This window comes from Trypanosoma rangeli, assembly GCF_003719475.1.
Source record: "Trypanosoma rangeli strain AM80 chromosome Unknown Tra_15.4_contig_00051, whole genome shotgun sequence".
Taxonomy (NCBI): domain Eukaryota; phylum Euglenozoa; class Kinetoplastea; order Trypanosomatida; family Trypanosomatidae; genus Trypanosoma; species Trypanosoma rangeli.
Window position 1 is genome coordinate 1 of NW_021705795.1, and position 16,274 is coordinate 16,274.

At 55.3% G+C, this 16,274-nt stretch overlaps 7 protein-coding genes and 1 pseudogene across 7 annotated transcripts, besides 12 other annotated features; all 8 read left to right on the plus strand.

The window, feature by feature from the left end:
• Positions 1-384, plus strand: TraAM80_02276 (hypothetical protein; annotated as a pseudogene).
• Positions 385-665: 281 nt separating this feature from the next.
• On the plus strand, positions 666-2,348 carry TraAM80_02277 (RIO kinase 1; the record flags this gene model as incomplete). Its single annotated transcript, XM_029379284.1, has 1 exon — positions 666-2,348. One exon carries the CDS (start codon positions 666-668, stop codon positions 2,346-2,348), a length of 1,683 nt encoding a protein of 560 aa, XP_029240841.1.
• A 295-nt stretch (positions 2,349-2,643) lies between these two features.
• Positions 2,644-3,384, plus strand: TraAM80_02278 (uncharacterized protein; the record flags this gene model as incomplete). Its single annotated transcript, XM_029379285.1, has 1 exon — positions 2,644-3,384. One exon carries the CDS (start codon positions 2,644-2,646, stop codon positions 3,382-3,384), a length of 741 nt encoding a protein of 246 aa, XP_029240842.1.
• Positions 3,385-3,518: 134 nt separating this feature from the next.
• Positions 3,519-3,551: a microsatellite.
• A 14-nt stretch (positions 3,552-3,565) lies between these two features.
• Positions 3,566-3,586: a microsatellite.
• Positions 3,587-3,624: 38 nt separating this feature from the next.
• Positions 3,625-3,656: a microsatellite.
• A 133-nt stretch (positions 3,657-3,789) lies between these two features.
• TraAM80_02279 (putative protein transport protein Sec24A) lies at positions 3,790-6,531 on the plus strand (the record flags this gene model as incomplete). The annotated part of the gene is made up of 1 exon (XM_029379286.1): positions 3,790-6,531. The coding sequence occupies one exon, from the start codon at positions 3,790-3,792 to the stop codon at positions 6,529-6,531; it is 2,742 nt and encodes a 913-aa protein (XP_029240843.1).
• Positions 6,532-6,799: 268 nt separating this feature from the next.
• Positions 6,800-6,836: a microsatellite.
• An 86-nt stretch (positions 6,837-6,922) lies between these two features.
• Positions 6,923-6,956: a sequence feature (A-rich).
• Positions 6,957-7,351: 395 nt separating this feature from the next.
• Positions 7,352-8,140, plus strand: TraAM80_02280 (uncharacterized protein; the record flags this gene model as incomplete). The annotated part of the gene is made up of 1 exon (XM_029379287.1): positions 7,352-8,140. One exon carries the CDS (start codon positions 7,352-7,354, stop codon positions 8,138-8,140), a length of 789 nt encoding a protein of 262 aa, XP_029240844.1.
• A 237-nt stretch (positions 8,141-8,377) lies between these two features.
• Positions 8,378-8,403: a microsatellite.
• A 40-nt stretch (positions 8,404-8,443) lies between these two features.
• Positions 8,444-10,645, plus strand: TraAM80_02281 (SNF2 DNA repair protein; the record flags this gene model as incomplete). The annotated part of the gene is made up of 1 exon (XM_029379288.1): positions 8,444-10,645. The coding sequence occupies one exon, from the start codon at positions 8,444-8,446 to the stop codon at positions 10,643-10,645; it is 2,202 nt and encodes a 733-aa protein (XP_029240845.1).
• Positions 10,646-10,739: 94 nt separating this feature from the next.
• TraAM80_02282 (SNF2 DNA repair protein) lies at positions 10,740-12,734 on the plus strand (the record flags this gene model as incomplete). Its single annotated transcript, XM_029379289.1, has 1 exon — positions 10,740-12,734. The coding sequence occupies one exon, from the start codon at positions 10,740-10,742 to the stop codon at positions 12,732-12,734; it is 1,995 nt and encodes a 664-aa protein (XP_029240846.1).
• Positions 12,735-12,963: 229 nt separating this feature from the next.
• TraAM80_02283 (uncharacterized protein) lies at positions 12,964-15,498 on the plus strand (the record flags this gene model as incomplete). Its single annotated transcript, XM_029379290.1, has 1 exon — positions 12,964-15,498. One exon carries the CDS (start codon positions 12,964-12,966, stop codon positions 15,496-15,498), a length of 2,535 nt encoding a protein of 844 aa, XP_029240847.1.
• A 16-nt stretch (positions 15,499-15,514) lies between these two features.
• Positions 15,515-15,544: a microsatellite.
• Positions 15,545-15,566: a microsatellite.
• Positions 15,567-15,603: a microsatellite.
• A 269-nt stretch (positions 15,604-15,872) lies between these two features.
• Positions 15,873-15,912: a microsatellite.
• A 98-nt stretch (positions 15,913-16,010) lies between these two features.
• Positions 16,011-16,051: a microsatellite.
• A 120-nt stretch (positions 16,052-16,171) lies between these two features.
• Positions 16,172-16,205: a microsatellite.
• The last annotated feature ends 69 nt before the right edge of the window (positions 16,206-16,274 follow it).

Below are 16,274 nucleotides of genomic sequence, written 5' to 3' on the forward strand. Positions count from 1 at the left end.
CGGTGTCTGCTGCGATGGCGGCGGCGTNAGGGAGCGGTGCGCAGCTCGTCCTTTCGCTTAAATATATATATTTCTCTCTCTTTGTGTGTGTCCTCCCGCACGGACTGTCGCCCTCGCCCCACCCCACGAGGCACACACGTAATGTGCTCATGCATACACGCACACTCATGCAGCCCGTTGGTCCTCCTTTTTGTTTTAATTATTTTGCTTTTGAGGGGCCGCTGCCGTCCTGCTTGGCTGCATGGGTAGAGCACCGTAACTGCTTTAGTTATTTCAATTGTTTTGGTTTTGATTGCTTTCGGTGGGCGGCCTCTTTGTTTCCCATCTTCTTACTGGATTGGGCTGTGCGGGAAGGGAGGGAGTGTGTGCGTGCTGGTCGGCCCACTTGGAGCTGCGTGTCCCCACTGCTCGGTGGGTGCCCCACGCTTCGGCTTCGCTTCACGGGGTTTGTGTTTGTGTGTTTTTCTGTTTGTTCGTTTGTCTTTTGATTGGCTGCGTGCGGACTGTTGGATGGATGTGGGTTCTGTTGTCCGGTTTTGTTTTATTGTTTTTTTTTTGTGGTCATCTTTTGTGGTTTTGTTTGTGATTCATGCAAGTGGAATTGTTGCAGCTGAAAGTGTTGGCCAGTTGAAAAAAAAGTAGTGGGCTGGTTAATCCACGCATTTATGTCTTCACGCGTGGAGGAGTTGCAGGAGCTCCTGCAGTACATGGCGCCCGGGAGCACCGTTGACGATATTGTGGGCGAGAGTGACAGCGGGGACGAGGCGTCGACGTACGACGTTGTGCAAGGGAAGCACGCTGCCACGTCACGAGTGGTGCTGGGGGCCGCGCCGGGCGCAAATGCGCAGCGTGAGGCGACGTCGCTGAGTAAAATGCAGCCCGCGCAACACACCACTACACATGCGAGTGTTTTGAGACGCATACGTGTGGATGATTTCTACGTGGATGCATCTTCTTTTTCAGGGGGCGCTGGCGGAGCGAACGTGGCGAATCAGCGAGTTCTAAACGACCTCCGTGAGATGACCATGTCGAACCGGCTTATGACGGCGCAGTCTTCGAAGGATGTGGACCGGTCGGAGCGGGCGACGGTGGAGAATGTCATGGATCCCCGGACCCGCCTCATTCTCTACAAGCTTGTCAACGGTGGACATCTGAAGGAAATTAACGGCTGCGTTTCCACGGGCAAGGAGGCCAATGTATACTACGCCGTCGCGGGTGATGGGAGTGATGCGGCGGTGAAGGTGTTCAAAACGTCGATTCTTGTGTTTAAGGATCGCGAAAAGTACGTTGCGGGGGAGTTTCGTTTCCAGCGGTACTGCAAGAGCAACCCACGAAAGATGGTGCGGACCTGGGCGGAGAAGGAGGCACGAAACTTAAATCGCCTTCAGGACGGTGGAGTGTTGGCGCCCGCCGTGAAGTTGTTGCGCCAGCACGTGCTTATCATGGAGTTTCTTGGCGAGGACGGCTGGCCTGCACCGCGGCTGAAGGAAGTCCGTTTCCCCTCCGCTGGCGCCCTTGACAGGTGCTATTTGGACATCTGCTGCACCCTGCGGAAGATGTACGGCCGCTGCCGACTCATCCACGGCGACCTCTCCGAGTACAACCTGCTGTTTTATAGGGGCCGCGTGGTCGTGATAGACGTGTCGCAGTCCGTGGAGAACGACCACCCGCACGCGATGGACTTTTTGAGGCGGGACATCGTGAACGTGAACACCTTCTTTCGTTCCAAGGGCCACCAGCAGCTTTTCTCCCCGCAGGACTTGTACAGGTTCATCACTGCCGCTCCTGCTCCGAACGGCTGGCAGCGCTGCGATGGCCCCGACAACGTGGAGGAGATTCGCCAGCACTTGCTGGAGCTCCGCGAGCAGAGGGGGCGCGAGGACGGCGTTGCGTCTGTGAACGCGGAACAGGCAAAGGTAGACGAGCAGGTTTTTTTGAACATCGCCGTTCCACGGACGCTTGGCGATGTCGCGGACCACAAGGCGGTAAATGCTGAGCTTGCCCCGTTCGTCGCCGAGCTGACGGCGTCTCCTGCCACGCGGCCGCACCTTCCCGCACAGGGAGCCTCCGACGTTGAAGAGGAGGAGGAGTCGGAATCTGACGCGAGTGGCCGGGACGAGGTCGGCGTGGGTGGCAGCCACAGCAGCGGAAGCAGCAGCAGTGGCAGCGGTGGAGACGCGGGCGAAGAGGGGGCGAAAAAGGCGTCGCTTCGGCCACCGCCCCGCACAATTGCTGGCATGACGAAGGAGGAGCGGAGGGAATACCACAAGTCTGTGAAGGAGGCTAACCGCGAGCGTCGGGCAAGCAAGAAGAAGAACAAAAATGCAAAGAAGAAGAAGAAGCAGTAGAAGTCGTAAGCCACGCAACGGAGGGCGGTGGCGGGGGAGATTAAAAATCCTGCGTGACGGTTAACAATTTGACTTAAGCAAGTTGAAGTCACAGGTATACAAACGAGTGTATCTAAGGCGGGTGCAGGCGGCGGCGGCAGAGCAGGAGGCACACGCCCAGGCGCCGGAGATGGCAGTGATGGTGATTGTGCGGACGTAATAGTCGTAACATTTACGGCTGACTTTTAGTTTCTTGTGGATGTCTACGCCTTACCCCGAGTTTCCAGCAGACCTTTAACTCAACATATGTATGCATATGCGCCTAAGTAATGTGCAGCTTCGATTTGTGTGTATTTGTCTGCTTTCGCTTTTCTTCCATGTTGATCTCCGCTCTTTTTTTGTCTGGGGAGGGGAGATGCTGCGTTGCTCGTTACAATGCCTTCTCTTCGGTAGGCTGGGACGCACAAAGCTGGGCGCTGAGGTGCTCATGAAGACGCGCTACGAGATGCGGGAGATGTCGCAATCAGACAATAGATTTATTCGTTTCTTGGCGCGGCGGCGGCCGATTGATTACTTGGCGCTTGAGGTGGATGGCCCCATCACGAGGGAGCTGCACTCATCATTTCGTATCGTGAAAAACGTCTGCACCTTCCTATTTGCGGCTCCAGTCCTTGCCCTGCTGGTGATGGGCGTATTGTCGCCGAGTTACTACGTGTTAGTGCTGCCAGGCTTCGTCACAGGGGATCAGTTTGAGCGCATGTGGGAGTTCTCGCACTGGGCGATTGTCCTCGCTGGCCAACTCTTCTTGTTTGTCGTCTTCTACGATCTCAGCGTGTACGTGCGATACCCCTTCTTTGCGTACGTGCTGGCGCCATTCTACCGTCGGATGGGCTGGCGGTCCTCGCAGCTACGATCGCAAGCCAAGACGCTTGATGAGTTGCGGCGCCACCGACCGCACGCGCGGCCGCTTGGTGTCCCGCTGAGTGAAGCGAAACGAGCGTCGCGCGATGTGCAGCGCCCCGACCCTTTCGGGCGCCGGCAGAAGAAGAGGGAGTAGTACCGAAGGGGACGTGTGGCGGGTGCACTCTTCCCTTGGACTGTGTGTGTGGTTTGAGTCGTGTCATTCTGCGCCATCGTTGTGCCGTTTGCCGTGGCAACGCGTATGGAGGGGTGCATATAAAAACATCGGTTTTTCTCCTTTTTTTTTTGTTTCTTCTCTTTCTTGGGGTCTCCCACACGTGTGTGTGTGTGTGTGTGTGCCGCTCTCCCCACTCCATTTGCCTCGCTTACAACGGCGGTAGCAGCATCAGCAGTAGTAGTAGTAGTTGTGGGGGAGGCAACTTGTCTGGTGTGTGTGAGTGTTTCAGTCTCGCTTTTACTGAAGGACGCCGACGCACAAGACGCACCACTTGCCTCGTCCATTTCTTTATCATTGACCTAAAACAGGACGAACAAGGCGGATATGAACTTCGCTCTGCCCCCAGAGTATCTACACTCGCTACAGCAGGCGGAAGCTGCCAGGGCAAAAGCTACACGGGAAAAGGCGCCAAACCTTTACCATGCGTTTGAGGACCCGCGGCAGCTGCAGCAGTGGGGGACGACAGCCCCACACCAGGCCCCTCAAAGCATGGATGAACAGCAGCAGGCGCACTACAATTACTCACAGCAACAGCAACAACAACAACAACAGCAGCAGCAGCAACAACAGACCTCGTACGCCCACTATCCACAGCAGTCCATGCCGGCACATCAGCCGCAGCAGTCACAGGATTTTTCGCAGGAGGCGCGAACAGGTAGACGTTCCCCTCCACGTTCACCACACCCGCAGTTGTATTCTCAGATGAATGCACAAATACAGCCTTCTGATAGTGTCATCTGCTTGGATGTGCAGCTTGCCAGGTCGCATGACAAAAGTAAATTTCTTGACCATCCCTCCATTCCAAGGTTTTTGCATTTACACTTGGCGGAAGACATGAGTCGGGTGCCACCAACACCTCCGTACATCGTCCCTGTGAGTCGCATCAGTATGCGACCAACGTTTCAATGTCTGCCAGCTACCTCACAGCTAGCGGATACACTACAGCTGCCGTTAGGTGTTACATTTCAGCCATTTGCTGACACGCATTTGCCCGAAGTAGATCTTTCATCAGTGGGAGGTAGGATGATTCGCTGTCGCAGGTGCTCTGCTTACATTAACCCATTTACCACATTCTGTGAACAAGGGCGTCGCTGGCAATGCATTTTGTGCCGACAGTTGAATGAAGTATCCCAGGAATACTTTTGTGCTCTTGATCCACAGACAGGGCTACGCGCGGATGTGCTGCAACGGCCAGAGCTTACGTACTGTTCTGTGGACTTTTATCCAACATCTGAGTTTCTGCGTCGTCCACCGCAGCGTCCTGCATTTCTGCTCATGCTGGACTGCTCGTACCAAGCGATCGCTTCAGGGCAGCTGCGTGCCATTTGCCATGGGGTCCTTTCAGCACTTGAAACTATGAAAAATGAGGACGCCACTTACATGGGCGTCATTGGATTTGCCTCAACGGTGTATTTCTTTAACTTGGGGCCTACTTTACGGTCCCCGTGCACCATCGTCGCCCCTGACGTCGTGCACGATGTGTGTAACGTGGATGACAACTTTAAGTTTGAGCCCATTGAGCTTCCGTGTGCCGTGAATGAACTGGTTGTGCACGTAAAGGACGCCTATCATCTCTTGAAGTGCCTCTTTGAGACACTGCCGGATACGTTTGCCTCTACAAAAGACGTTGGCTGTGCGTTTGGGCCGGCGCTGGCGGCGGCTATTTCAATGCTGGAGAACAGCGGTGGAAAAATCGTTGCGAGTATTGACGCCATGCCTTCTATCGGCGAGGGAAAACTGAAGCCACGGTTCGACATTGCAAAGTTGTCCAACCAGCCCAAGGAGTACACTGTGTGCTTGGCTGCAGTTGACTGGTACAAGCAGCGTGCGTTGGCGTGCTCGAACAGTAACATTTCTGTCGATCTGCTCGTTAGCGGTGCCCAGGACGTGGATTTGACGACTATTGCCCCCTTGTCCCGCTTTACCTCGGGCAGTATTTACCGCTCAACGCCGCTAACTATTAACGGGATGCCGGAGCAGGTGCGCCGCATTCTCACACGTTACATGGCGTTTGAGTCCATTCTGCGGGTGCGCACCTCCAACGGTCTGGTGGTGCCAAACTTTTACGGCCACTGCCACGTGCGGGAGCCGGACCTTCTTGCTCTTCCGGTGGGTGATGAGGACTCTTCATACTCTGTCCAGTTGCAGGTTGGACCTGAGCTGAAAGCCAGCTTTGCATACATTCAGATCGCCATTGTGCATACAAATCGAGCACGCGAGCGACGCATTCGTGTGCACACCTACCAGCTGAGTGTGTCGTCGTCTCTCAGCGTCGTGGTGAACTCCGCGGACTCGCTGGGGGTTGCCTGCTTTCTCAGCAAAATGGCTGTTGATTTCGCCGTCAATGGACCCTTTCAGCAGGCGCAAAAACGTGTTATGGATAAACTGGTTGCGACGCTGCGGGCAGTGAAGAAGCACAACGACGGACTGGGTTTACGATGCGGACACTTCATGCTACCGGAGTCGCTGCGGTTTGTGCCGCTGCTGCTGCATGGCTTTTTTAGGAACGCAGCGGTGGGGTTGTCCACTTCAACTCCTATTCTCCCAGATCAACGCGTGGCTGCCATGTCGATGGTGATGTCCACTGCCCCACACGCCATACAGCCGTACTACACAGGCTGGTCGTTCGAAGTGTACTCCCCCCATGCGGCACCTGAGAACTTGCCCATGCCTATTTTTCCGACACAAACCTACTTTAGATCGGATGGTATTTTCCTTGTGCATCTTGGCTCCACGCTGGTGCTGTGGTACGGGCTGAAAGCGGACGCCCACATTGTGAAGGCCTTTGGTCTCACACCGAGCGAGGGGGCACCGCGTTCCTCAGAGCCACCCATCACAGAGGAGCAGCTTGCTGCCCTGCGTGGTCGCTTTGACGCCCTCGTGTGGCATTTGCTGGAGGGTGTTCGGAGTGCATTTAGTGCATCGTTAGAGGCGTGCCCGCAGGGCAACTCCGTGTTTGAGCCAGCCCTGACACGGATGATGATGGAAGATGAGGTGCAAGCGCTTCCGAGCTACACGACGTTCCTGCGTGACTTGTGGCAAAAGATGTCGGCCCCGGGGAGGTGAGAAGGCCGCCCCGCAGGAGGCTGTTGGGGGAGGGGGGTCGTTGTTTGTGTGTGTGTTTTCGTCCCGCTCCATTTTTGTTGCCTGCAATTTGTTGGCGCCGTGTGTCTCTCTATGGGGGAGGAGAGTGAGGGTGAGCTTTAAAGCAAAAAAAAAAAGAAGCAGCCAATGAGGTCTCTACGTGCATTTGTATACCTCCACTTATTATAACGCGTGCAGCTTCTGCCCACCCGAAGCCAACAGAGGCCAAAATAAGGCAGCAGCGCCAAGCAAAAAAAACAAAAAAAGAACAAAAACAAAAAAAAGAAGGGCAACGAAGGGTGACACCCACACGAACAGGGAACTAATAGGTGAGGAAGCACACATACGCGCGGGGGTATCTTGATTTGCATATACGAAACCAAACGAAAAAAACAAAACAAAACGAACTACGTTGTGTCCAAACAGGAAGGTAATAAAAAGAGCGTTTGGAAGGAGAAAAATGAAGGAGGAGAGGTGAGAATGGCGTATGTGTAGGTGTGTGTATTGGTTTGTGCGGAACTCCTCACAACGTTGCACCCATTTGCTTGCCCCATCCGCATGCGCACTCCATAGACATATATGCATGCATGTATTCCTGTTTTTTTTTTTTTTTGTAGATCTGACCGCGATCTTTTTAAGTGTTGTTTGTGTGTGTGCGTGCTTGTTTTCTTTTACTGCATTTGTCTGTTTAATTAGTCTCAGTTCCCCAGGGCCGTCACACAAATACGCTGCACGGCCCGGTGAAGAAAATATAACACGGATAAAAAAATTTTTTTTTGTTTTGAAAAAGGAAATGAAAGGAATGCGCTACATTTCCATTGCAGTGTTGCCGCTGCTGCTGCTGTGGATGCTTCAGACGGCAACCGGGGTAGCTGCAGGGTACGACGACCGTAGCGTTGCGAAGGGTAGTCGGGAGGAGCAAATTGTGTTCTGGGAGCAGGAGATCGACAGGCTGCGCAGCGGAGAAATGGCCAAGGCGTACCAGGCCCTGTATTCGAGCCAGCTCGCCCTAAAGGAGGCGAAACAGCGGGGTGGATGGCTCTTCACGAGTGCAGATGACAAGGCCCGCATTAAAATGTTGGATGCGGAGTACGAGAAAAATATGGCGGCGTTAACTGCGCTGAAGCGGGAGGAAGAGGGGATGCTGGCCAAGGTGAAGCCACTCTACGGCATTATCTCACGGCGGTTTGCGCAAGAGCAACGCCATGCCATACTGGACGCCGTGAAGGATGTGCAACAGATGAGCTACGTCCAAGCGTGGTACAACTCTCTCCTTGACCTTGGTGAAGCAGGGACGCTCACGGATGTTATTGTTGGATTCTTTTGGCAGTGGCTTGTTGGTTACGTTTTCTTCTATCATTTTGCAGCCATTTACTACGCCCTTTGGACGGCGCCGTGGAACATCTACGCCTACTCCTCTGGACCATCAGATGTGCTCGTGGGCATTGTTGCGTGGTGCGTGTGCGTCACCATTATGCTGCTCCCTGTGCTGGCGCTTGTGGCAGGATTTTTTTACATTCGGCGATACTACGGCGATCGTGTGGCGGAGGCGTTGAACAGGGCCAGGCAGCGTGAGCGAGGAAGGTACTGATCGCGGAAAATGTTTGAGGATGAGTCTTTTAAAGTGGGAAAAGCCTCGAAAGCAATAAGATAAAATGCTTGTGTGAGAGGTGGGGGGCCACAACCCCCCCTTTTTTTTACGTGCTTTTCTTGCTTTGGACGTTTCAGGTGTTGTCCCTTGCGTGCTTGTTTTGTGTGTGTATTTTTTCTCTGTTGCTGCCGCGTGGCTAAAGGGGCGGCTGGGGGACTTCAGAAGGCAGAAAAGAGGACACCACACACACACACACACACACAAAGGATACGAGGCGGAAAGCAGCAGCGGGCCGTCACACTGATGGCTGACGGGATCAACGCGAAGGACGCGCGTCTCACCTCGGGGCTGGTCGTCCCTTCGCCCCTCGCCGACGTGCTTCGCCCACATCAGGTTGACGCACTGCATTTTATGTGGAGTAAACTCGTGGATGAGGGTATACAACGCGTTATACAAGCTAGTGTGGCGATGCCGTTGGTGGAGCGGGTGCATCTCTACCAGGAACTGTTTGGTTGTGTTATTGGCCACTCGATGGGCCTTGGCAAGACTGTCACCGTGTTGAGTTTTCTTCTGCTGTTTCAGCAGCGCTACACTGTCAGCGATGCCTCGGCACCAGCGATACGTGTCATCGTGCTGACCCCGCGGAGTTGCACGTTTCAATGGCAGTGCAGTGCGGCGGAGTGGATGATCCCCACGCTGTTCGGTGACACGGTGCTGCCCGTGTACGCACTACTGGGCTCCCGCGCGCCGGAGAAGACCATCTTGGAGTTCTATCAAACAGGTGGCATTCTTCTTCTGGGCTACGAGGAGTACCAGGGGCTGCTTCGACGGGCGAAAGAGGGTGTTGCAGGCTCGCAAGCGTACACCCGCGTCAAGTCGTTGTTTGATTACTTGCGACCACCACTACCCCTTAGCAGCCATATTTCTTTGCTGGAGGTGCTGGAGAGCCCTGATGTGGTGGTTTTGGACGAGTCGCATCGGCTTAAACGCCTCAACTCAAAACTTGTGGGAGGCCTAATGGAACATCTGCGAGGCGTGCAGCTGCGGGTGGCGATTACAGGCACCCCGCTGCAGAACCACTTGGAGGAGTACAACGTCATGTACTCTGTTGTGACGGGGGCCATGATGCAGTCTGGCTCCTTCCGTCGTCTCTTTACAAATCCCATCGAGCGAGGACAGTGCAAGGACTCTACGTTTCAGCAGTTTGTGGAGATGCAGAAGTGTGTGGCGTCGCTGCGTCGCTTCTTTGGGACAACAGTGCATCACTGTGGGCCTGAGGTTCTTGAGCGGGAACTTCCACCGCGGCGGGAGTACGTCATCCTGGTGGGGCTGTCGCCAAAGCAGGAGGCGGCATACCGGTCGATGCTGAAGACTTACACCAAGGGCGAAGCCAACCGCGCTATTCTTCCGCTTCACCACGAGGCCGCACACGTCTGCTTTCATCCTGCTTTGACGCAGCAGCGGGCGCGAGAGGTGATGCGCGCTTCGTACGACGGGCCCGTGTCAAGTACGGTGCTGAACAGCAACCCGGGGGAGCTTGAAGGCGGTGAGGAAGGGAGTAATTTCTCCTCCATCTCCTCGGATGAGATGCCTTCAGAAGATTTTGACGACGCGGACCTTGAGGTGGCCCTGGAGCACCTTAATGTGGCGGAGTCGCCGAAGCTTGTCTTGACGCTTTCGCTGCTGTGGCACATCAGCGAGGAGCTGCACGAGAAGGTGGTGCTCTTCTCCACGTACAGGAGCCACTTGTTCCTCTTGCAGCGGCTGCTGTGGCAGCGGGGAATGCTGGCGGACGTGATGCATGGAGGGCTGGAGGTAAGGGAGCGTCAACGCATCATTGAACGCTTCACAGAAGACGCATCTCGTTTTGTCCTGCTGTGCTCCACAAGGGCCAGTGGTGTGGGCATTAATTTGGTTGCCGCGAACCACTGCATTTTGTTTGACGTGAGTTGGAACCCGGCCGATGACACGCAGGCAACCTACCGCCTTTATCGCTACGGTCAACAGCGGCCCGTAACCATCTACCGCATTGCCACCGACGGAACCTTTGAGCATGTTGTCTTCTTCTACGCCCTCAGCAAGGCATGGCTCCACAAGAAGATTGTAGACGTGGCGGACCCCACAAGGTATGAGCGTCACATGAAGGAAAACTACTTTATGTATCCCTGTAGGTTGCCGATTGACTTTGAGCGCGGCGATGGCAGTGACGAAAAGCGCACTCCGCTTCCAAATAATGAGGCGGTACAAGAACGCTGGCGCGAGTACGCCTCCCGCCACTCCCCGGCACTCGCACTCACGGCACCGGACGGAACATTTGCGTGGATACGTTCCATCTCTGAGCATTCCTTCTTGCTGCGTGACAATACGGACGATGTGATTCGGGAAATGGGGAAACGGTTTGCGACACAGAGGCCGGTGCCCGGTCTTCCTGTTGTGCTGGAACGCGCCAACGGCGAAAGATTTCTTATTAGAGGACGTGACGCCTTTACCACTACAGCGGTGTGAGGCGGCACTACGCAACTGCCTTTGTGACGGCGCAGCACACCTGGTGCGGGCCGTGCAGCGGCAGTCGGATGACTCTTCGGCTGACAAGGAGGTGATGGATGCAGCCAAGGGTGAGAAGCTGCTTTGCGGTCTCTTTGCGGCAGTGCTCGGTGTTGATGAGCCAGCAGAGGGATTGGCGGAGGTGTTGGCCATATTATTTCACCGTGGCGTGGATGAGGTGATGCGAACCATCTTGAATAAACCATCCTACGCCAAGTTGCGTACCGTCCTCAGCAGCAGGTTGAATGACGATAATGTGGCAGGAGATTCACTTTTGGAGTGGCTGCGTTTTCGTCCTTGTACTCTGTTCTCCCGTATGGCGCCGGTGGAGGTCACCTACACGTTGACAGAGATGGGGTTTGTGCGACCGTTTGTGGCACACTGCACTCTCCTGGGCGTGTCGCTGGCCTTGCATGGGAGCCAGGCGTCAAGGGGGATGCTACAGGCGTTATGCCGCCTATTCAGCTCTTCAGATTGGCATGACGGCGGCGAGGAATCAACTAAGCAATTGGCAGTGGATGCAGAGAAGGCTGTAGCACGCTGCGTCGAGGATGTGTGGTTGCCGTGTGAGGGGATGGAACTTCCAGAAGTTCCTGCCAATATGGAGGCGAGGCAGCGTCTCACAGAGCGGGCATACAGAACTGCACGGGAGCGCACGAGCGGGCTCCTCTCTGTGAAGGAGGCGGCGAAGTATCTCGGTCTTCGTGCCATCCGTGGACGCCGCGATTTGTACCACTGTAAACGCTGCCCAGATGGGCTGTTGGATCGGACGCCACCGAACGCCGTACTAAAGTGTGGCCGCTGCCACTACAATGCGGAGTTCGAGCTTCAGACGCACACCGACACGCGTCACGCATGCGCTCTTCATCAGTTCTCCGTGGTTTCTGGGCTACTTGACGCTTTCTCCGTCTCCCGTAGTTTCACGACGGCGTTTATTCCCAGTGCGTGCCGTGATGTCCTTCAAGTTCTTCGCCAGCTTCGGCACGCACGCATGTTGCAGGTGTCTGGCGACTTCACTTCCGATGCGGTAGGGATCGGGATCGACGTGTTGCTGTCGGGGCTGCCGGAGACGACGGTGTCGCTCTTGCGCCTACAGTCCGGCGCGACGGACACGACAGCGCTGAAGCGTCTCTTGGCGGTGGATTCGAGTCGCGTGTGGTCGGCCATGCTGCGGAGCCATGTTCGGGAGCAGGTGCTGGACTGGTTCAGGACGGCGGCGGCGGGGGTCTCCACGGTACAGGCGATGGTAATGCCTGAGATGCTGTTGGTGCTGGCGCTGCAGTCCCTCGCGAGGAACTTTGCCGGTGGCGGTGCCTACGCCAAGGACCTCCTCCTCGGTTGCACGCGAAGCCAAGAGACGTCTATGCTGCGTTTCACCTGCGACGGACTTGTGAAGCTTATTTACGCCGAGCGGCTGCTGGCGAATCCCCTCACCCGGGCTTCGCTGGATGCTTTTATGGTGGAGTACGCAACCCCCAGCGGGAGCAGTGACTGCAGTGAACGGCGTAGCCGTAGCAGAAGCCTCCGCCGAAGATGCCGGGAAGCAGATGACAATGACAGTAATGCGTCAGGCTCATCCACGTCTGTTAGCATTGCTTCTGTGGCCCGCCGCGCCTGCGCGAGGAAGCGACGGCGACAGTCACCCTCCGCTTCTTATTCCAGTGCCTCCACCGAGTCCGGCACGTCTTCATCATTTAGCTCGTGCTACTCCGACGACGACGAGGAGGATAAAAACACGATGTCCAACTTGAAGAGTGAGGCTGAGCGTGCCCGCCAGGAGACGATAGAGTCTGAGGAGGTGCTGCGTCTGCGGTCAGTGCAGTATTGGGCGGCGTACTGCGAGGTGTACGGCACCTGCAGCATCGAGTCGCTGACGGTCATGGTGGAGGATGAGGAGAATGGGATGAGTATTCTGCCACCTCCGCCGAACAGCTTCTGGGTAAGTGAGGTGAAGCGGGCAACACGAGAGGGCATGCTACTGGTCACTGTGGCGGACGAGTTTCTCGCAAAAGTGATGGCGTTGGCGGCAGCAACGCGTGTGATCAAGTAAGTTGTGGAGGCCATGATTCACGATAAGTGAAGGTGGAAACGAACGGCGCTGAGAAGGGGCAAGAACATTTCAGGTGAGCTTCTCTCTCTTGTATTCCCTCTGCGTGCCGGCGCTGTGGTGGATTGTGCTTCACCATTCCGGTACGCGTGCGTCGTGTATGCGTATTTTCCCCCCCCTTTTTTTTTGGTTGCTTTCTCCCGCTCTTATTGAGTGTAGCTGGACAGGAGACATGAGCGCCTACGGGGACTCTTTCGAGGGCAGCGACACAACTTCCTCGCAGCTGTCGCCGTCGCCGCTGCAAACGACTCTCAGGAGTAAACCCGACACGGTTTGGCCTCAGTCGTCTCCCTCTGTTTCTCTCGTGCCGGTTCCGGTGCCCGTGCAGCAGGCGCAGGCGGAGCAGACGATGCACCAGCAGCAGGGGCTGGACGACACGTTGGTGTCGTGCCCGGACGCGGCGACTTCCACTTTAACTGCGTTTAATGCATCAACGGAGGATGACGGGACCACTGCTGGTGCCCCGTCTGCCCTGCTGCGCAATGCAGCAGCACGCGTTGCTTCAATCAACCTCTTTCCGAAGCTTGAGTTAAGCGACACCGTCATGGACAATGCGGCAGGGCAGGGAATGGAAGCGATGTCTGATGACACGACGCAGTCCAACATTGAGAGGAAGTTGGGTGGACTCAACGCATCCAACACGGAAGAGTTTAAGGCACTAGCATCATACGTTGCATTTGGTCCTACCCCGCCAATGTCAATGGATGCCACCTCGCTCTCAGTCAACAGTACCAAAAAAAGCTCACGCGGCAGCGTTGCTATTGGGGCGGTGGAGGATTCTTTGCCGACCAAAACTCTAGCCTCTGCTGGGCCCGTGCTGGCTGAGGCGGATGGCCCCTCTTCATGGCTGGAGAGCAGTGTATTCAGCACACTATCGCAGCATCTTGCCGTGGAGAAAACACAGGAAGAGGAACCCCGTCCCGCTGCACAGTTGAAGGAAGCTGTAATGGCCGCCGCCGCTCCTCCTCCTCCTTCTGATGTGATGGGAGGGAAAGTTGGCGGCGCCAGTGGTGCTGCCCTCGCCATGCTGCCGTTGCTATCACCGCAAGCCAGCGACTCACAGACACAGTCTGCGTCCTCAGTTCCGCCCATGTTGCTGTCGAAGGGGCCCCAAGGCCCACTGCTCAGCTCGCTTCGGTTGGAGGGTGCGCTCACCAGTCTGCCGCCCCCACTTCCGTTAAGCGACCCGCGGCAGAATCCTAAAATTGTGGAGCTTCGCGAGACATCAGAGGCGGTGGAACGTTTGGTCCGCGCCTTTGCGCTTTTGCGTGGACACGTCGCTTCGTCCTCGTCTGACCCGCTTGCCGACGCAAAGGCCTCTTACACCACGAAAGACACGGAGCAGCTATCGAGCTTTCGGCGACAGCACGGTGTGGGCGATGCAGCAACAATGCGGGTGCGTCAAGCAAACGGCCGGCGTCCGTACTTGCCGAGGCCGAATCCTGTCGACGACGCGCAGGACGCGAATAAAAAGGCGGCTCTGCAGCTGAATGAGGCTGCGGTGGAGGACGCCATCATGTGCCTCGTTATGGAGTTGATGCAGAGGGACGCGAAGCAGCCGTTTGAGGAAAACAAAGAAAGGAGGGCCATTCACCCATCCTTTGAGGTTGTGGACATGGACAACTTTAAATCGGCAACTCCGTTAAAGCCACACAAATCCCGTCGATCTCTCCAGAAGGCAGTATCTCCTTTTTCTGTTTTTGATGGTGAAATGCAGGCATTTGCCCCGGGGGACGCTGATGCCTCGGAGTCTTTGTACAACAGCGTCTTTCAGGGGCTACAAAAGTACGTGTGGTCGCATGTGGCCGCGTCCACGCGGTCTACAAGCAGCTGCTTTCCACCTGTAAGTGCCCACTTTGCATGGGTCCTGCAGCTTGACTTGTTATTAGTCTGCATGCAGACCCTTGAAACCCGCTTTGCTGGAGAGTGTGCGGGGACGAAAGGTGGCGCAGCTGTGTGGATTCAATACGAGGGATCACGCGAAGCGGAGCCACTTGCACGAAACGCTGCTCACTGCTTGCCATTTGAGGCATTAGATGCCAAGCAGCGCGAGAAGCCTGTGTTTAGGCTAGAGTATTGGGTGACAAAGGAGAAGATGTGGACCGTTGTAGAGGCACTCACAGCCTCCATTCGTGAGGGTGTCGTTGCCCGATCTGACGGCTACCGGGCGTTTTCCAGTGAGGACGACATACACATCGACCCCAACGCGCTGCTCCCGACACGGGTTCCACTTTTCTCACTAGTTGCGCCTGAGCGTTTGGGGGCATCTGACGAGGATGGGAGGCATAATGTTCGAAAGGGGACCCCACAGAATGAGCAAGAGGAGACAAATACAAATTTTTTTCACATACATACAAAGGCACTCGAGTTGCTCGCACATGCAGTGTCAACCACCAGCACAGAGCTCCTTGAATCCGACATTAAAACAGCTGGGAAACACCAAAACTATAAACAACGCTACCAGGATGCCACAACCGCAGTGACAGAGGCGGTATATGAACTTTTGGGGGACGCGGGGATCCGTGCCGCCGTACAGCGCCGTGCCACAGTGAAGCTAACGGACTTGGCCAAGCGGCGTGAAGTAGACAACACAGTGAGTCAACAGCAAAGGGAGCGCCGTCTTATTGAGGCTGCCGAAGAGGAAGCGGAACGGGTGGTGAAGAAGATCCTACAGGAGATACGAGTGGAGGAGGCCAGGGATACATGACGTCTTTCCTTCTACCTATAATATATATATATATGTATATATTATAGTGTGTATGTGTGTGTGATTCCTTATTTTTACGTTTGTTTGTTTTATTATTATTATTTTGTTGTTGTGTGTGTTTGCTCTGCACTTCTACCAGGGGCGCTGATGCGATCACTCTGGGTGGCAGGCGATGGTGTGGTGTTGCCGTGCTGTGCGAGTGTGTGCGTCTTTGCATTGGTGTGTGCTCCGACATGCCTCGCTGCGTGCGTGGGGGTGCTGGGTCAGAATGTATGGTGACTGCGGCCACATCTCACACTCTCTCTATCCATCTCTCTGTGTATGTGCCCGTGCTGTGGTGACAGGTATACTCTTCTCCCCGCTGGACACTTCATCAGAGCGACACGTCAGACAGACAGAGAGGGGGAGAGACAGGGGGATATCAGCACACACACACAAATATAAATAACGACTCTCACGGGAAGAGGCGGCTGTGTACGTCACATCTACATCAGTGCGTATTGCCGTTCCTTTGAGTGTGGGGCTGCCTGTGTGAGTGTGTGTGTGTGTGTGTTGGCCCGGCTAGAAGCTGCCGCTTTAGCTCCTCACCACCACCACGAAGGACGTGTGAGGACTGACAGAAGAAAAGATACAAGCAAGGAAACAGGGAAGAGAGCGGAGTAACACCCACAACTATATATATATATATATATATATCTATATTTATAACAATTGCAACAAAAGCCAACGAGTTGACTGTTTTTATTTAAGCGAAATAAAACGTAAAAAACAACAGC